Raw genomic sequence first — 20,706 nt, 5'->3', positions numbered from 1 at the left:
TCCTCTGGGGTTCATGTTGTGCCGCTCACGTCAGAGCGAGGTTTGCACCTTTAGAGGGCGCTACTACCTAACTGAACCGGCACCTGACAGGCCTGTGTGTGTCCACGCTCTCAGTGGCGTGAGCATCTCTGACGCGTGTGCCACCAGAGTTCACTCTTTCCCTTCTGAAGTTTACATGATATTTTCCATATTTAAAATGCGGGCCTTCACAGGTGCTGGTGCCGAATACTGACGACCGTAAGTTATCACATTGCCCCTTTTGGATTCGGTTGCCTGTTTTGACGGCACGCCGTCCTGGTTTTGACCAAAGCTAGTAAACGAAGGACAAAGGCATGGTTCCCGTCTGCCCCCCCCCCCGATACCATCTCCATTCTACTTCCACTCCTGCTGGTGCAATGGCGTGGCCATGATATTATGTCATATATGTCCAAAACACGTTAACAGCAAGTCTCCATCAATGCTGATTCACCCAGCTGACCGGACTGACAATGCGCAACTCTGCATTTTACTCGTAAACTGCTTAAACTTAGACATTTAACGGTTACTTTGTCTGACAGTTCAAATGTCTCGTCCAGAAAAAAAGCTTTCGATGTGAACATTGAGAAATCAGAACATTTTAAGCAAAAACCAGAAGAAATTATTTTAGTTTTTTCTCCACAGGCTAACAGCCTCAGAGAGCTGGATGTACGTCCTGCTCGGGTGCTCTCAGGTACGCTGCAATATACATTTTAAATAAGAAATGTTTAGTGCAAGATCTGCGTTCCTGAGACGTTTAAACCTCCAGGCTTTGCCTGTAACATAGACATGTGGGTCTTTACCTTGTTGCCTGTACTCAGTCGTGACATGACGTAACATTTGTAATGAACAGCGGGACGCTGCCATGTAGACAATCAAGAATTATTTGCTAATATTTCTTCCTTTGTGTAATGAAAGTGAAATATGAGTCACAGACATGTATTCTCACAATTTTATTCGATATCAAACAGTATGATTTTGTTTATGTTGTTTGCCTTTTTCTTCACATACCCAATAAATTCTGCGAGGAACCGACAAACCTGATGGAAAAGACAAGAATGTCAAAGAACAGAAAATGAAAGGCTGCCGTAACAAACTCATCCTGTATCACATGGTCCTCGAGATGGATCCACAAACGGAGAGAAGCACACCAACAAAAACCTGGTTTGGTTTGAAAACCAGAGCATTCGAGGGTTACTACAATAAACTTCTATTGGTGGCACACCATCCGAACACACCATTGATATAAGAGATACAAAAACAGCAAAGTGGAGAGGTGAGAAGGAGATTTCTAAAGAGGAATCTGAAAGGACTGGCTTCAAACCCAACAAATAGAAGAGAAAAAAACAAGATGGTGTCAAGACGTAAGATCTACCTTTAATGTTGACAAACACAAGGGTTCCAGTACCTCAGAAACAGTCGTGACAGATTCATGCACTTCAGTGTCAGGGGTTCATAGAAGGTATTTATGTGTTTCACGTTACATAAGAAATGAAGAGGCTCGTGGTCAGTAGAGAAGCTCACAGGAAATAGCCAGGTCCCACACTTCCCCACCCAGTCTGGCTAAGCGCTCAACAGTGGTGTTCAGACGCACATCTGTGTACAATCACAGATTAGTGTTATGAATGGCTGAAAACCATGCAGGAAGTGTACCATGAGTCAGCACAGATCAAATCTCTCTGAAAGGTTTCCAGCACCTTACTGAATCCTTACTGGATTTAACAAAAACAAAAGTGACGATATCTGATTGTGGCTTAAGACTGAAGCTGGATTACTATCCTTTGTCACAGTGGAACTAACATAATACAATTCTTGTGTGGAATCGGATTAAGTAACCTACACAATCGTAGTTATATTCTGAGATGAGAAACGTGATAACAACCTCAGCACAGTTGCGTGGTTTTGCCGTTCAACCTTGAAACTTGTCTACAGCAAAGTGTTGCTCACAAAAGACACATTTCCATCACCATCCATTTGTAAAATCAAACACTGGATACTATAAACAACTATATACAGGAGAGAAGTAAATAAACAATAGTGCAATAGTGAAAGACTAAATAAGAGTATTATGGATAGTGTATCGCCTGCCAGCGCTTTGATTGTGTGGTGGATTGTGGCGAATGAGTCAGCGAATGAAACGGTGTCCTGGGACGTGTTGCCTTACGTTGCAGTTGCCGCTGCCTGGTGTGGCTTCGACATTAATGTGTTCATTGTGTTGTCGTGCGGATGTGTGCTTTGTTTTCCTCCCACGCGGCCTACATGGCAGGAGTCCAGGCCCGAGTGCCACCAAGGACCAAAGAGAGCAAATATGCGTTTCCCCCACTCTTTGTTCTGACATCCAGAGTTTTGAACCCCCAGTTTGGCTGAGCCACAACCTCCCTGAGCAGAAAACTGTTTTACCTCACCCAACAGCACCCCGAATGGAAATCATGGGTAACTTATCAGATAAGGTTGTTATTGTTTTTAGTCAAAATAATCTCATTAAAATCTTCCAACTAACAATGACTGTATCTACTAACACGTAGTGTGAGCATCACAGCTTCTTCCTCTGTGCCATAGAGTCCCAAAACTATTAAAACCCACCATTGAGTCACACTGTTGCACAAGAGACAAGGTCCTTCATTCCCATGAGCACACACACACTAGTTTACTCTGACTCGGCACCAAATACTATCTAAAGAACCACATGTGGATTCATCCGCCGCTAAAAATAGTTTCCTCCTGTTTGAATAACTTGTGATTAAAAACTAATGACCAGCCATTTTGGGAAATAACAGAACCTTTTTATTCACTTTTTGTCTGTACGTGTGTGTCCAATGAAAAGAACCAAAGAAAGTAACGTGTTGTTGTTTTTTAAGCTTTCGAGATCATTAGTGTCAACTCAAAAGCAGCCGGGCAAAAACTGCTCTCCCTCTCTAGAGTCAGATCACACCTGTACAAGCCCCGCGGCGTATTTAATATTTGCATGATATATTTTGTCCACTGGCCTGAACACCGGAGTGCGGTCGCGTATGTGAGTGTCGTGAGGAGGAGGTGTCATTGGATAACGTTGTCACGGGGAGCACTGGTGACATCCCTCAGTGTGGAAGACCAATTCCAAGACACGCTGAGAAAAAAAGCAAATGAACGCAAAAAAAGACTGGGGACGTGCATGAAAGACAGCAGGACGGTGGGGGGGGGGGATGTCCTGGCTGCAGCATAAGAACCGATGTTCACGTTCGCACTTCCGAAGAAGAGCGAAGCGTTCGTCCAGAGAGACGTCTCGCCGGTCTCAGTTCTCAATCTCATTGAAATACTCGGAGAAGCCAGAGTACGGGGTGACGTCGATGGGATCTGAGGAGGAGGACGAGACGGATGTTACTGCTCAGACACCGACATCGTACTAATATCCACCTCTTGTGTACTGCAGTAATGTGTCTGCACCGCGTGCGATACCGACCTTCACACGGTCCCCTTTTAAAATGGATGTCATCGATGGCGATGTCGCTCCGCAGTGTCGGGCCCCGGATGGCTTCAAATATAATCTGCAGGAAACACAAAAACTATGTGACAGTGTGACGCGAAGAGTGTCCACTCAAAGAACGGAGTGAGAGATCTTTTTCTTTTTTTTACATACATCAGTATTTTAACTGGTGCTCTGTTACGTGTGTGTTTTTGAGCTGCAAACTAAATGATGCGGCCGTGCTGTGATGCAACACACCACTGCTGGTGTTAATACTGACGTTTCTTACTTTTACCGCGGGAAGGAGATTTTATAATAGCATTGTGACGCTTAATCACGTGTACTTCAAGTACATACTAAGTGGTATAATTTAGGAGCACAATTTGGAAGCTACAGAATGACATTAAACTAAAAACAAAAAGAAGTTGGCCCCGCCTTTTAACTTGGATGTTTTTTTATTGTTATTAATAATCGATGCAAAGACTTGAAGACAGGTCCAGTGTGGGGGCCGAGAATCTGGTGCAAAGGTGTATCCAACGAGCTACACATTCATCTGTCATTACGCGGGTTAGACTATTTGTTTACATGCAAGAAAAATAAAGCAACGTTGGATTTTTTTCTCTTTTCCTCACAATATAATCCAAAGGAACCGATAAGCTGTACTGTGTCAAGTACAAGTATTGATACATTTTGAACAATACGCATCCTTAGCCTGCGATGCAGTTTGCATTGGCTCCATGTGGAGACGAGGGAAACGCCCCCGTCAGGGTCCGTGAGCCCCACTGGGGCCGACGCGCCGACGCACCTGGTGTCGGACGTCGCAGTGGTAGTCCACCATCGCCCGCATCCAGCTGACGCTCTGCTCGCCGCGGCGCCGCCACAGCAGCGCGTCCCGCGCTCTGTCGGCGCGGCGCAGTAGCACGCTCAGTATGCCGGTGCCGGAGCCGTACATGTGGTGGTAGAAGAACAGGCACTGAGCGGACGAGGAGCCCCGCAGGTCAGAGGTCAGCAGTCGAGCCTTGTGACCCGGACGCATGAGCGACGCCTCGATGTACATGAAGTAGCCTGTGGAGGGGGGGGGAACGTGGACGACGCAGTTATAGGACACGATGGGACTCGTTATTGCAGCTGTACAAATACATCACACAAAGAAGAACAGGAGACTGAGTGAATGAGAACAAAGCACGCACAAACATCCACCTCAAGGACATTTATAGGAAAGTGGGATGATGCATTCATCCTTTAAGGGCCACGGTCTCTGAATGAATGAACAAAGCAACGCACGAGGAAATGACTCACCCACCCCAGTGGTGTGGTCTCCTCGGGGTCCAGTATAGGAGGTGGGGGTGTGTCCTCGGACTCGCAGCCAGTCGGCTTTGTCTTCGCTCTTATCCTGGGTGTAGCCGCAGACTCCGCCTTCAAAGTCACACTGACCCGGGAGGGAGCCTGAGGAGCAAGAACGAGCACGCAGTCAGTGCACGAGGTGTGCTGCAGGTTTTCCACGAACACGCCAGGATCAGTCGATTAGGAAGTGTTGGTGGGGATCATCTCCTTTCCTGCTCTCCTCTCTTTTTATTCTCCTCCCCTCTCCTTTCTTCTTCCACTTTCCTTCTTTCCTCTGTCCTCTCCTGCTGTCCTCCCCTCCCCCTCTGCCGCTCTCCCCTCCTACACACTTTCCTCTCACTGCCTCCTCTCTTCCTCCTCCTCGACTCTTCAACGGGTCTGGAACGTTAAGGCTTATGTCTGTAATCGACAACAGCTGTCAGTGGGTGTCTTTGTGAGCCTTTTACCTGCTGTCATTTGACAGTCCCCCAGGCTGACAGTGATGTCATCGATGGCTGCAAGGCCACATTCCCAGAAGTTCTTACATATGCTGACAAACACCACCTGGGAAACATAGAAAATCCATTTATCCAGGTTATTCATCCGTCCATCCATCCATCTATCCACATTCATCCATCCAGCAAGATCATCCGTCCTCATCCATCACCCGTCTATTGCGTCACACCTTGGAGAGCATGGGCTTCATGTAGGTGATCTCCACCTCGGTCCATACAGCCCTGGAAGTGTCGGTCAGGCTCCACACCTTCTCCAGGGCCACATTGTTCTCGTCATAAATGTAGAGGAACAGGGCATTGTCCACTTTCCGAAAGCCATGCAGCAGGTAGTAGAACCTCAGGCAGTATTTGTGGTTCCCTGGTAACAGTGGACCATGCAGCCGACCCACATAGCCGGGCTGCGACGAGAAACGAGTGTTTGCGAGGAGGAAACAGCCTAAGAAAGATGGGGGAAAGATCATCATTACCAACAAAGGTGGTGGTTTAAAGTAAAACACGCTGTCCATCAAGAGGCAGAAAGTGAGGAAACCAAGTGTCTTGCGTAGTGGCCAACCTCAGGGTCTTAAAAAGGGTATAGAAGTCTATGCTTCGTGTGTTTAAAGCTGCATTATGTGTCCTGACCACCAGGGGACGACTCCTGTGGTTGTATAGAAGTCTATATGAATGACTCTTCTTCTCTCTTGATGAAATCCTTCAGTAAACATTGTAAACATGAGTTTATGTCTCAATCTCTAGTTCAAGTCTTTTTCTATACAGCATGATGTTCATTTAGTAAATTATGGTAATTTAGAGTCAAACAGACCATAAAGCAGGAGATTAGGGCGGGGCTTAAGGGTGGGGCTACAAGGTGATTGACAAGTTACAACCACAACATTGTAACTCGACATTTTAGTACGATATAGTTTAGCGTTTAACAATTCTGTCCAATAAGTCCCAGTTTTTGCTTTAGCAGGACTTTAATCTCCACAAGGAGTGTTCATGTACAAAAACCCCACAAAAGCATTCTCGTTGTCCCACACCAGACATGTATGCATCTATGCATGTATTCATGTCCTGAAGTCTGCGGCGCAGCGGCACTCACCCGTTCCCGTGGTATGGTCTCCGATCCTGTAGGCATTGGGCTTCACTGAAACTCTGCTCCACACCTTACTCTCTGTCCTCTCCTGATAGTACAGGCACAGCCCGTTCTCAAAGTCACAGTTGGCTATGGCGGGGTCAACGGTCGGCTCTGGGACACAAAACGCAACATCTTTAACAAGAGGTCGGGGGTATGAATGTGACGTGTAACGCCGAGGAAAAAGACATGGACATCCATCGCAGTGTCGCTGGTCAATGCTGTATTTGAAGTTGGATAATTAGCGATTAATGACCATCGTGAGCGTGAAGGATGCTCCTCCTCCTTCTCCCCACTCTAATCCCCCGTCATATCGTCTATTAAACCGAACATAGAGTGCTTACAATCAAAGTTTCAATCAAATTGTGTAGGCGGCAGAAAACATGAACTCTCATGACGCCAGACATTTTCCACGCCGTATTCCTCTTTCCATTCACCTGTGTCAGTGTGGCAGAATTCAGGAGAAAAGGAGATGTCATCTATGGCTACGTATCCACCTCTGGCACTGTTGAAGGCCACTTCAAACACCACCTGGAAATACACAGACACCAACAATGGGCGACTTTAATGTCTTTAATGCCCCGTCTAAGTCTTAGACCCATTAATCCTGAGAACATGCTTTGTGAATTGTTACGAAGACGTGTCATGGGAGCATGACACATATTGATAGACGAGACAGCTGCTGTAGAAGCCAGACAGTGACATCAGTGGAGGGTAAATTCAGATACATGGGTTAGTCAGGGGAGTGTTGCTTGATGGAAAAGCTCTGTAGGACTCTTGGCTCGGTTGGACTGGGGAACTGACCCAGTTAGTAATGTTATGCAAGCTTCTTTCCACAGCCACAGCACTCGGCTGTGGGAAGCCTTGTGTCTGTAGGCACAGAAAAGAAACAGAGGAGTCCCAGAGAAAACCTACTCACAGTGCAGTGGAAAGCCACAGAGTGCTTCCATCCACACACCCACACACACACACACACACACAAACACACAACACAAGAATGAGACAGTGGAGTGTATTGTCTTTCGTGATATTTGGAAAAATATCATCTTTCTGCAGTGTAAGATGAAAAAGATGGGACACAAGAGGCTCAATATCTGCTGCCTGCACAGCACTAATAACACGAAAACACTTTAAATAACTTACAGAAAAAGATTAATTTGCAGCAACTACCTCTCATAAACAGACTAAGAAACAAACCTCTGAAAGCTGAAAGTAAATTACAAACAAAAAAAAAGCCAAATATGCAGATCATAAAATCTGATTACCACACCAGATAGGCCGAGGCTATGTTTGCCAACGAGATGGAACAAGATGATCTGCTCGGATAAAAAGGGTCGTGGCCAAAACCACGATGAAGGAAAGGTTTGGTGAGTCTATAGAGAAGGACTATCGGTTGGCCTCAATAAATTAAACGTTTTTTCATGATGGAGAAACATGCAGACCTGCAGCGAACCGTTTTGCCGTTAGCACTTTACAGTTTTCGTTGAACAGTGCTTACTTTTGTTATAGTTATCATGCTGAAAGCTCGCAAGAGAAGAGCAGCAGACATGATACACAACTCCTGGTGTACAGAATGCGTGGTCTCAATCTGTACTTTCACTTACATCTGAATCTGCACCAGACGGTGCAGGTCCAGAGAAAAGAGAATCATTACCGATTATCAACGGGGGACATTTTCAGCTGCTGCAGTCAGAGAAACTCCTCCAGATTCAAACAAACTCCTCCAGAGTCAAAAGGCTAACACAGACAGGCTGCGCATGAGCGTTCCTCCGCAGGCCGCGAGGATCATCCATGCGGCGGCTGCCAGGGGTCAGAACAAAGATCTCTGCTGACGACTGCAAAAATCGGTCTGACTGTGCAGCAGAGGCGGAGATGTCCTGGCTGTAAGAAGTCCTTAAAAGGGTCAAGCTGAAACACTGGATTCTGTCTTTTCCATGATGCAACCTAATGGCAGCTTTTGTTAGACCCTCCCTCCATCTTCATGTTTTTCAAACCCAGCTGGCCATTGTTGCAACTCAAACCTAAGCAGCGATCACCCTGATAATGTCGTTTTATTTTCAGATTTGACAGAGTTGGGCGACGGGTGAGCTTCTGAGGTTCCGGTGTAGCCGGCGGACAGCGAGGCCAAGACTTGCGTTTACCTGCGCTGCTCATTTTTCACATTCCAATAAGCAGCTTGAGACACAAGGCTGGAGTCCACAACTGGATTGTTCCACAAGTAGCTAGTTTACAAGCTAATGTGAAAGCAATCCAAAGCAAATCGGTTGTAAGACGATTAGCCGGTGAGTTCCCAGATTGCATTTCGGCCAATGAATTCTGCCTCCTTTGTTCTCCATGCGCACCATTAGTCTGCATTCAACCAAAAGATGCCGATTCACACTACTCGGACGACCAACGGAAACCAGAAAGCTTCTGGTTGAGCACCTGGTGAGGAGCAACGTCATCGTAACTGACAGGAAGGATCTAAAAAGCTACAAAAGTAAGACTTGATTTCAACTAAGGTGGTATTTACCTTTAAAGGAAACCCATTCTGCAATCTTGCACAGCATATTTATAGGGCTACTGACCTCCAGCGGGTGTGGGGCCTTGATATCAAGGCTGACTTGAGTCCAGCCAGCGGTAGCGTACACCCCTGGCCTCCAGATCTCCTCGAAGTGGCCCAGCTGGTCTCTGGTGAAAACCGAAAAGATGTTTCCCCTCTCCTGGTCTCTGTTGTAGTAGAAGGACAGGCAGCCGGCTAAGGGCACCGTGGTCATGGGTGAGGTCAGCTTGGCTACTTCCTGGAATTGCTTGGCGTACACAGAGTCCACATACATGTACTGGCCTGGAGCAGTGGAAGATGGGAAATTAGCACAACGTTATGGGCTTTCATAGGATGCGTGTGCTTTTACAAGTAGCAACAACATATTAGCGAAGGGATTGTTACTCTGACTCATGTTTGGTGAGTCATACACATCCCCATCAGTGTTTAGAGTTCAAACAGATGTTTTCTTTGAGGACTGAAGAGCCAAACCTGCCAGACTTCATCCTCACCCAACAATAGAGCAGTTCATTTCACTGGCTAGCACTCATTCCCGATTACAGACTGTCTCTAGGACCATCAACCATCTTACCAATCAAAACATCTTAGTTTTGATGACACCGTCGGTGATCTTACAGTGCAGTGGAGGTTGTTGCGTTCATGATAAGTCAAGAATCTGAAGGGAGTAAGAGTCTATCAGCTGCTTCACTAATCAAGCTATGCAGGTAAACTGTCGTTATGTAAAAACATAACACTCTTCCTTCATTCCCTCTATCATGAGCAGAGTGAACAGTCAGATGCAGTCAGACCTCACCACTGTCCAGGATATTGCACAATAATAACCAGTTGGGAGCTGCAGACATAAACAGCTAAAAACACTGTTGACACTGGGGAGGTGTAAATTTAGCCATATTTTGGCAGAAATATGCGTTTGGAGAGTTTGGGACATACAAATCATAGCAAAAGACAGGAGAAGGGATGCAGTAATGTTGGAAAGGAAGCCATTGAAAGGTATGGATGCTGACTGTGTGTGTGTGTGTGTGTGTGTGTGTGTGTGTGTGTGTGTGTGTGTGTGTGTGTGTGTGTGTGTGTGTGTGTGTGTCTACCTCTCTGGTTATGGTTGGTGTGGTTTACAAGTAGGTTGGACTCAGGCTCTCTGGCAACAGTCCCGCCAACGTACCAGTTGACATTTGGGTTCCAGTTGTTACTGTAGCCGCACAGGTGATGCTCCTCAAAATTACACTCTGGGAACAGCAACAGCAAAGACAACCATTGTTCTTTCCTCAATCTTCCATGCGCTGTATGAATTATCACAGTTTCACATCAGGCTCTGCAGCCAAGGAGAGAGATCACACTTGATACAACACACTGACCGATGCAGTAACCAGGAACAATGTGAATTTCAAAGATGGCCACGCTGTTCCCAGAGCCACGTTCAGGTCGACCCTCCAGCAAGATCTGTGGAAGTGAAAAACAGACTTAACATTGCACCAGGTCACGTTGTGTCACACGCATTTAAAGCACCAGATTAGAATACATTGCATTACACAAAAAACACATCACGGAAAAATCCTGTCAAGTTTCACATCATGACCACTATAGCGACGTCAGTATGGAGCATCATACGGGGCACAATGAACATGTGAGATATAATAAATAAATTGGTTTAGGTGGAGGTGAACTACTTTCTTCTTCATATCTTTTGTATCTACATATATAGTAGAGTACTTGAGTAAATGTAGTTAGTCACATTACATTTCTGACAGATTAAACACCTCAGGTTATGTATTTGAGGGGTAGAAGCCACAGTACTAACCTACCAACCAACACAACACTGATTGACAGCCAACGTTAAAGTGCCTTAAACTTGCATTTTCTCTAAAGGACAGCAGGGGGCAACTCCTCTGACTGATAAAGAAGTTGGCTTGTATAGTAGTCTACAAGAGATTTACCTTACTTCTCTCTTAGTAAACATTGTAGACATGAGCATGGTCATGACTGCTAGTTTCAAGCTAGCTAGCTAGCTAGCTGCTAATGGTAGCTGGCCCTGTTCTGGGTCTTGCTCTTCCCGCACTTTACCCCGTTGTCCAAACAATGTTCACTTCTGGTTGCGAAAAACCAAGATGGTGACAGACAAATTGCCAAACTCAAAGGCTTCGACAACAGTAGTCCACAAACCAACGGGTGACGTGACAGTGATTACGTTCACTTCTTATTTACAGCCTTTGGCAAGGCCTGAATCCACATCACGTCATAACAATAAGTCAGAAATGCTGATCTGGCACAGCGAGTCTAGGGAACGAGGGTTCAAACTCCATGAGTGCTTATCTGCCAGCAGACAGACGACCCTTACTGTCAGTGCATCGGAGCCCACTGGCCAGTAATGCAAGTAGGCCTCCTAATCCTGGAGCTATTAACGCTGGTCTGCAGCCATATCTAAGCAATTCAAGAGGACTGTCAGCCTGTAAATGTTTGCCATGCCATTACTTTAAGTACCGACATGATGTAGTTCTGTTTTCCCCTTATAACTCAGCACGGCATCGGAAACCAGCTCACTGGCTCCATTACAGAGTTTGAAGTGAACTCAACTTTTTCTCTTTCAGATTTCTTGATGTTCAGTTGAAGAGTTGTTCCAAAAGAAGACTGGATGGAGGAGGTTAGTGCTCTCATCAACAATGTGGAAGCTTGTTAAATTTAAATCAAAGCTGAGATGACATCATCACTTTCTTTACAGTACTTGTGGGCTTTGGCCTCAAACTCACTCTGTATTTTAGGACGGTCAACGTTCTTTAAATTTAGATTTGCAGGCAAAACATTATTTATATAATTGTCTGCTTTCACACCACAAACCAAGGAAAACATCAAATTAAATGAATAATAGTGCCATGTGCTATATACGCCCTCAACAAACGTAAACCCATCTCTGTAATGCTTTACTTTTTTTAAATAAAGTTATTTGAGCTTATTTTGCGTAATATATAAATGAATGTAATTTGCACTCTTGACATATGAAATAAATCTGACACATAGCAGGCGGAGCATGACGAAATACTGACATGACGACACGTGACCTGATCAGGTGGAATGAAGAAGGATCAGGACTGGATGAAGTAAAAAAATAAATAAAAACTACATCTTGTACTCTGAATTTACTGCCTTATCGCACATCTGAATTCAAACTAACAAGGACCCCCCTGATCCTCACAGCAGTTCCTACCTGGTAGGGGATTGTGGTGTTGGGCAGGTCCACACTGGCGATGAGCCAGCTGTCAGAGGCTTTGCTGGCGGTCCACAATCGGTAGTCAAAGTTATCCCCATCCGGTCTCAGGTGGAGGTGCAGGGAGCCCATTTCAGTGATCTGGTACACCAGCCTCACGCAGCTCCAGTCCTGCAGGTCCAGGAGCGGACTGACGAGAACCGCCTGCTCCTGGTCGTTGAGGACGGCTGCGTCCACCGTTACCAAATGCCCTATGACCACAACACCGAGACATGTCACGTACACGTGAAACACCGAGTCCAATGCATGGTCTGACAGCTGCTGTGGATATGCTGTTTCACTTATTAATCAGAACCATTTATTTGTCGGGTACGTTACACATACGAGGCATCAGTCTTGGCGGGTGGTGCATACATTAGACAAACAAAGTCACAAAATGTCCTATTGTAGCATAATACAGGATATGCGGTAGGTAATTATTGCGCTACCTACTGGCATGAAAGAGTATTTAATTACTAGGCCAGCCACTGTATTGCAGGCTCAGGCGCTCAACAATGGCACATTATTTGCGGCAACTAAATATGATTATTTTGGACCGATTAAGTGAAATTGGACATTTTCCCACTGCACACCTGACTCTCTCACGGCACACTGGTGTGCCGCGGCACAGTGGTTGAAAATCACTCCATTAGACAAACAATTAACAATGGATCTTCTGCGAGCCACTTTCTACAATATGTAATATACAAGTCGAGGAAACTTTGGCGTTGTAGTTTCTTTGGGACCAGGAATGTTTAAAATCAAATTATGGTGTAATATTTACAATAGCTACAAAACAGTGGAAAACATTTCATTTTGATTGTGAACTTAAAGAACAACTTCATGGGAAGTTAAAGGTTAAAAACCTGAGAGACCGCTTGGTCCATTTAGACTTTGCTCAATCAGCAATTCCTCACGCAGTTGAAGACCCCTATGAGAGGAATTTCATAAATTTCTTTTTTAGAAGAAGAATTACTTCATGAGCTCAGAGATACTGACTCGTCCCAGCTGCTCCACAAACCGCCCCAGTGTGCCGGAGGTCACGTTCTGGTGGAGCCGACAGAACCACACCGTCAGCAGAGAGCAGGGATGCCATCCTGAGCTCCCCACACAGTCCAGCCCAGCTTTCCCTTTGAGTCATCAGTGGTTTGCCAAAACCTCCTTGAGGCCAAACCGAAAGTCCTTTTCCATTCTCTCGTGACTCCTCCCACATCCGCCGCGGCTGCCGCCCTTCCGGCCAACCGGTTCACGTCAGAGTCGTTCATCTCCTCGCTCACATATATTGGTATTGAGAAGCTGTCGCAGTCCCTTAAAAAGGAGTGAGTTTGTTTTACATTCAATGGAGGGACCACTTTGGGATCCACAGACTGAGAACTATCATTAGTATTTTTCAAGGCCACTTGATTGTTTGACCGGGTTGTGGCGTCTGGAAAACAAACCTGGATCTTATAATTAGTATTGTTGATCTTTAAGAAGGCCTGGAGGCCGAAAGGTCATCAGAATTAAAGAAATGCCAACGGCGAGAGTGTTGGACAGGTTTTCCTACTTTCAGGGGGTCAGGAACGCATACAGATACCATTACCATTCTGATCTGTACTTCATGTCTCATCAAAATCAGCTTCATGAGAAGGAGTCAGCTGTGTGTGTGAGAGAGATACATACATTTCCTAAAAACAGAAAGCGCCATGAAACTTCCCCATTAACACAATATTTTTATCATAAGTTTTCTAAAATCTTTTAGTGAATTTAGGAGAAAACACCAGATGCAAAAGTAGTTAAATAAAGACTTTAATGTGTATTTGCAATGTTTTCTTTCCACTAGTCTGAAAGAGGACATGTTATGGGAGTAAATAGCACGACATCTCTAAATCTAAATAGCATGAAAAACAGTGTTTGGGCCTGCGCTGTCACAGCATGGATGAAAAATAGAAAGGTTAAGTGTCAAACACTGTATATATTAGATCATACAGCTTTGAGGTTGTGTATTACCAGCTGCCATGTTATAAACCAGCGAGAGACATGATGTATGTTCTGATACAGATTGGTAAAGACTGCGACCGTCAACATAGCTTTGACCCAGTCGCAGGTCTGAGAGAGCGGAGAGGCCATTTAGTGGATTTTACCAGTGTTTATGGAGAGCTGCTTTAAGTGCCCTCAGTACATCTGGTAGGGGAGGGGCTGCAGGGGGAGTTGGACCTGAGATCCCTTATATGGTCAAATGAAGTTCAATGAGAATCCTACAGCACATGTAGTGGTGGATCTTCTGGAGACCAACCAGTCAATCAGCCGCAAATAACACGTGCAGAACAACTCAAAAGCAGTTTGTGTGGTTATGTTTAGAGATTGATGCCGCTTGCAGTCAGGTAGCCCTTTGTCAGACACGGAGGAGATGGTGAGGTGAGTAAATGGACCCATACTTGTACATACTTGTATAGTGCTTTTCTAGTCTTTTGAACACTCAAAGTGCTTTAACACTACAAGAACCACGATTCACCCATTCACACACTGATGGGAGGAGCTACCATGCAAGGTGCCACATCAGTATCATCAACCATTCATAATCCGTAGGCGCAGCTTCGGGAGCAATTTAGGGTTAAGTGTCTTGCTCAAGGACACATCGACATGGGCTAGCGGCGCCAGGGATCGAACCGCCGATCCTCTGATTGAAAGACGATTCTGCTCACCACTGAACCACAGTCGCCTGAGAGGAGAAACAAAGGGAGGTGGAAGATAGAAAAAGAGGGGAGGAGGGGGAGAACAGAGGAGGGGAGGTGGACGAGAGAGAAGAGGAAGTGAACAAGAGATGAGAGACGACGAGATGAGGACAGAAGGATATATGAGAGGAGAGGAGAGAACAGGGAAAAGAGAATGGGAATAAAAGAAGAGAGCGGAGAGGAGAAAAGAAAAAGGAGGGGAGACGGGCGGAAAATGGGAAGAGAGCAGAGGAGGAGGGGAGAGGAAAGAAGAGATGATGAGCGGGGAGTGAAGAGGAAGAGGAAACGAAGAAGGGGTGGGTGGAGGTGTAGACAGTCCAGGAGGTCTGGTGGTCTGAGTCCCTGACATCTCTCCCTCTCCCTCCATCCGTCTCTGTTTATGCCGTCCAGCTCAGCCTGAAGTCTTCATCTCTGATGTGACATCTCTGTTTAGAGGACATAATCACCGAGGACATCCATCCCGGTTTTAACCACCAAACGCCTCGGCTCCCCTGCCCAAAAAGGTTCCCGGGGCAACCAAACAGAAAAACATCGCCGTGGTCCCATCTTCTTTTTATGAGCCTATTTACAGTAATGCCACAGAGGGTGTAGACCATCATTTTTTTTGTTTTTTTTTCAACCAGTTATAGCAACCGGGGCTGGCCGGCGGTCCGGTGCACACCACGCTGCTGCTTCTGTTTGGGGCCTTTTCTCTGCTCGTGTCACGGGAAACACACGAGCGCCGAGAACACGCCGAGAGCTTTGGCTGGAGGAGAGATGGCACACACGGTTTACAGCGCCGCCACTTATCTTAACAGCGGGAACATAAACTGTGCTGACGGATTATCATAAACAGAGGAGGCTCTGTGGCGGGACGCACACAGGGGAAGCAGCCGGTGGAAAACAAGACAAAGGGGGTCGATCACGAGGAATGTGTGGACAGGAGATCACAGCCCGCCTCACGGCAGCGATGCTGCATTGCATTGAGTCGGCTCAGTTACATTCAGGAGAAGGTTTAGGGTCAGGTCAACTTTTACAGTTGTTTCAGAACTCATAAACAATATGAGAAAAACATTTTCACCATTTGAAATTAAAATGAGGACAAAATTACGAAAGGAACACTTATTTAATCAGATTTGTATTATGTATTCATTTTATATATGAGATCAACTTGGAGCTCTATAAAACAACAGGATACTGTGAGTGTAAATCTGTAATTTAATAAAAGAACCAGCACTGACGTGAACAGACTGCCAGACGCCTGCTGCAGTAAAAAGAGATGTTTCTAAAAGACTCTGGCGAGCGGAAACACTCCCGCTTTTGACCACAGGGGCCGCCAGAAACACAACAATGACAGATCCTCGTTAAAAAGTACAGAAGACGAGGAACAAATGAGTCAGTGTTGACCTGTGGTATCTGCATGAAGCACTCGTTAACCCCCAAGTTATGAATGAGTGGATGTTCAACCGGCCTACACACAGACAGAGATCTTTCCCAGCACCAGATTCACCAACTCTGTAAACTCTCTGGTTTCCCCGTCTGTGTCCGGTATTTGACAGTTTGTAAAGCTCCAATATTTTGTCTCTTTGCCTCAAAATGTTGAAAGTAGGGCAGAGCCCTGGTTGCTGTGTGGCAGCTCCGACTGCGGCCACACGGCTACCCTGCAGCATTTAGTTTTGGCATTCAAGTGTGTTTGACCCATTTAGAAAGGAGCCTCAGTGCCACCACACTGCGCTCACTAATGACAGGGTCGTTCTGAAGGCTGCGCTTGTACTATTAAATACAACTGCACCGCGGTTATTTAAAGAGAAAGGACAAAAACAATGGTTTGAATGCTTTGGTTTGTTAAAATCTAAAAGCCGGTATTCAAACTGAAATGGCAAAGTGTCAAAAACACAGAGGGGGTGGAATTTACTTATTAAGGCGAATCTATTCTACTACTGTCTGGCTCGGTGTTAGGATAACATCAACGAAACGTCCCACTTCCTGCACTTTTCAAACTAAAAGCCTTACTAAGTAATGCACACATAATGTCCATCAAGCAAACAAACATAACTACTGAATGAGGAACAGTGATGAAAAGAGAAAGTGACATCCTGTTACTGGAGAACTGGTGGACGTCACGCTGAAGGCAGCAGGTACACATGGGAGGTGTTGTCTCTGCGCTGAAAAGTAAGTGCATCTTATCATAGCATATTTAATATTTGGGTAGATGTGACTATGGGTAATGAAATAGAAAACAAATAGTACCCTGTGCCAAAACACGAAATATGTGATGAGGGAATGGCCGCGTGTCAGAAACTAGACACACAATCAAGTAAGAGCCATCTATGAAATTATGTTGACAATATCCGTCATATTTCATTCTTACTCCCTATTCAACTGGTCAAATACCAGCACTTGGTATTTGAAACTGACGCTCTACGTTCCCCCTCCGGTCACTTTTGAACATTTCAAGGACGGCGTGTAATTTTCTGCTCGTCACATGTATTGTGCTTTTTCAAAATAAAAGACAATAAAAGTTAAAACATAAAACAAATATACTTGCTCTGTAGATTTACTTTGCCTTCAGGTTGACTTAGGAAGCAAATCCATTCGGTTAGGTTTCTTAAAAGTAGTTTGAGTTACGTTACAAAACAAAAAAAAAGGTCAAATAAGTCAACATTGAACTGGTTTAAAATGGGAGACGACCAGCAGTCTCCAACATCCTGCCACACCCGACCTGCACAGACTCTTTACACCCCGTCAGTTGCTCTGGACATCTAATAACAGATGGTTTCAATTGGATTTTGTTGAATGCCTGGTGCATCTCTTTTTTTTCAGTCATTTGTTTTGGGATTTTTACATTTTGGGAATTTTTGATTAGACATTAAGTTACCAACGATGAAGAAGCCCTGTACTGTACAGCCCCATGAGGTAGGAGACGTATTGTGTGCAGCAGTTGAACTTTGGAGTTCAGTCAGAGATGTTTTTTAAGTGGAAGAACTTCATCATGTCTGAAAATACATCTGGTGGGGGGAGCATCTATAAGGCCCTTTGAGTAAATCAATGTCCCAGCCACCATTTGAATGCAAGTTTACTTCTCTAGCTAGCGAGGGAAAGAACAAGAAGAGCTCTTTTATGTCAGGGAAAACCCTGGTCATGTTTTATTACCCATCGCAGTGAGACTCAAACACACACTCAGCAGGGTCTTTTTCGGATTAAAACACGTATGTGGTTATCTAGCCCAGAAGTTTCCAACCCGGGGGTCAGAGCCCCCACAAGTGGTCGCTGCATGGACACCGAGTCGGAATATAATCCTTTGAAGGAAAATCTGCTCCACGACATCACTCTAATCTTTGTTGTTGTTTTTTCAAGTGATCCACGACAGTATAACAAACAACTGCAACTGACGTAGTGCAAAGATCAAGAAAGTGTGCTTCAGGAGGACGGATGAGTCAAACAGACTTTCACCCAGAAGACCGCTGTTCATGTCCTGTGTGAAACAAAGTCAATGATGACTTATTTTAGCCTAGTTTTGTAACGTAGCTTCCTGACTTACTAACAGTTATTTTAGCCTAAACCACAATCTTTTCCTCAGCATAAACAAGTAATATTGTTGCCTAAACCCAAACCAAAAATCTAAATAAATCTACTTGGGAGTTTATTTTGAAAAGAGACTTTGCGTGCAGCTAGCGGAAACTGACGCAGTGTCAAAAAGGTGGCGCATCATAGTTTGAAGCATCTAGCCAATGATGAAGTGTCTGCGTTTAACGAGGTGGGGAGGGGGGAGGGGGGGGACTGTGCATCACTCCTCCGATTAACAAATATGGTCACTTCTGTTCATCGCTTGCAAAAAATACCACATGGCGATGATGGTAATCAAAGATGGCGCCAAATCGGCACCCTCAAGGTTCATAAAATCAGTCAGCAAACCAACGGGTGATGTCATGATGACGACGTCCACTTCTGAGACGAGTTTGTGGCTGCAACACCTGCAGCCATCATGCTGCGCTCACACAGGAAACCACACAGCAGCTCAAACTCATTTTCAAACATGAAGCGAGAGCTGGTCGGCTTCATGAATCGTATTTCTTTCAATCCGACAACTAACTGGGATTAGCCTTGTGTGCGCTTTGTAAGAGACGATGGGATTAGGTACTACTGGAACCGTAACTACACCAGCTATTGTGAGAAATAAGTTTCATACGTGTGGTGGAGATTGTCAGAGCGCAATGAACAAAAACAACATCATCGCTCATCTAGAATTGCTGTATATTCATATGACCGATACTGAACTTTAAAGGCAAAAGCCAGAACGCCCAAATTTCCAGAAAAAGAAAGAACAGTTGACCTAGAAAGCAGAGTTTATGGCCCTGAGGAGAAAAGGTCACGACCTACTGACTAAGTTTCAATGTCTTGTCTTCTTTTCACTCTGGATAAGGTTAAAGAAGATCCGTCTCCTGGTTCCACACCAGCGTCTCTATACGGACCCCATGCTTTCCAGCATGTATTTAAATGGCAGCATGAGGAAAGTTTTCCGATGCGTGTTTATTTCCATCAACAAGCGGCGCTCTCGACGACACTGTACCTTCTTCATTCATGCTCCAGATGCCGTACTCCGGGTCCGACGTGTAGCCACAGGTGCCCAGCTCAAAGTTGCAGGACCCGGGCAGCAGCTGCTGCGCCGCGAGGAACCTGCAGAGTAGCAGCACTGCAGGGGGAACACAGAGCATCCACGAGTCACAGGTGAAGAGGTTAAACGTATTTAACTTACAGAGATCGCCATCAAACTTAACCAAATGATTGTTCACTTGAAAACAATATTACAAGTTCACAAGTCTGGTTCAACATGGTTTTATTCTGTTAACATGTTAGGCAAAAGTCTTTACAGAGATGTTTTGGGAAGATCTCTTGGCATCACGCCATGAAACCTAAAATGCCATAATTGTCATGAATGTTGTATAAATCAGACTGAATCTGAATAACCCCTAAAAACTATCTGAATATATAAAAGGATGCAAGAGCTGAAGTAGAGATTTTAAAAAATACATTTAAAAAAAAAAAAAGAAAGTCGTAAAATTATTTATTTTAAAGAATAGGATGAACACAAATGTATCACCATGAAACCTCCCCAGTTTATTACTGACAAAGCAATGATGTTTTCTATTGCAAGTTCATGTTTAAATATGCACATGAGGAATTATCTAAATGGTACCCTTTGTCTCTAGACGCAGACAAAGTGGTAAAAAAAAAAAAAAAAAAAAACTTTGGACGTTTTCATTCCACTACTTCCACTAAAGACGTGTTATGAAGTTATGACCGGAGCATGAACGACGTCTCCGCCGGCAGAGAGGAGGCGTTTACCGTGGAGAGCGAGGCGGCCGCTGCTCATCTTTAATCCGGTGCGCAGAGAGACCGGACCGCTGTCGTTATAGTCCAAGATAAATTACAGCAGCGCCAACAGCACGTCCAAACTCTCACGGGTCGTCTTCCGCATGTTGCAACCGTGTCAGCGGGAGAGATGGAGCGCTGATCTGGCCGTTTCAATGGATGGGGTGTCCCCGGAGGAGGGGGGAGGGGCGCGGCAGCAGCGGGTCCAGGTCGCGCGCGCCTCTCCGCCTACTGGTGCTGCTCTCCAGGGCCGGTCCCGCGGCGTTCAGGGCCCGTGGAGCATAATGGGCTGCATTGCATGAAATGTGATGAATAAATCCATTTAAACTTTCGTTACTCAGAATAGTTATGACAATTGTCACGTTGTGGCTTTTCTAAGGAAAAGCTTAGAGCTTTTGTGCCAAAAGTTTAAAAAAATAAAAAATAAAATAAAAAAAAAGGTTGAATGGTGCAT

The 20,706-nt window shown here is 45.2% G+C and overlaps 1 protein-coding gene across 2 annotated transcripts; it reads right to left on the bottom strand.

The window, feature by feature from the left end:
• Window positions 1–976: 976 nt before the first annotated feature.
• Window positions 977–20,361, bottom strand: mamdc2a (MAM domain containing 2a). Of its 2 annotated transcripts, XM_068605225.1 has the most exons (14): window positions 20,226–20,361; window positions 19,450–19,572; window positions 12,148–12,398; window positions 10,304–10,388; window positions 10,037–10,174; window positions 8,977–9,233; window positions 6,847–6,940; window positions 6,377–6,523; window positions 5,466–5,731; window positions 5,248–5,344; window positions 4,757–4,903; window positions 4,263–4,522; window positions 3,455–3,539; window positions 977–3,348 (listed from the first exon to the last, which is right to left on the bottom strand). In XM_068605225.1, the coding sequence occupies exons 1-14, from the start codon at window positions 20,251–20,253 to the stop codon at window positions 3,287–3,289; spliced, it is 2,040 nt and encodes a 679-aa protein (XP_068461326.1). In that variant the 5' UTR covers window positions 20,254–20,361; the 3' UTR covers window positions 977–3,286. The 2 variants fall into 2 exon arrangements, with proteins under 2 accessions (XP_068461326.1, XP_068461327.1); XM_068605226.1 differs by lacking the exons at window positions 977–3,348; window positions 3,455–3,539 and having other exon boundaries at window positions 4,379–4,522; window positions 4,761–4,903.
• Between the last annotated feature and the right edge of the window lie 345 nt (window positions 20,362–20,706).

Source organism: Clinocottus analis, unplaced genomic scaffold (genome assembly GCF_023055335.1).
Source record: "Clinocottus analis isolate CAN_PGR_092001 unplaced genomic scaffold, fCliAna1.0.p SCAF_7, whole genome shotgun sequence".
Lineage (NCBI taxonomy): Eukaryota > Metazoa > Chordata > Actinopteri > Perciformes > Cottidae > Clinocottus > Clinocottus analis.
The sequence above is the reverse complement of the archived record's forward strand: the minus strand, read 5'-3'. Positions and strand labels throughout refer to the sequence as shown.

Coding starts and splice junctions, on each gene's coding strand:
- mamdc2a (XM_068605225.1), bottom strand. CDS start 20,253: ATGAGCAGCGGCCGCCTCGCTCTCCACG. Junction 5,732..6,376: donor AGACCATACCACGGGAACGG/GTGAGTGCCGCT, acceptor CATCTTTCTTAG/GCTGTTTCCTCCTCGCAAAC. Junction 4,904..5,247: donor GGACTGTCAAATGACAGCAG/GTAAAAGGCTCA, acceptor CTTGCTCCTCAG/GCTCCCTCCCGGGTCAGTGT.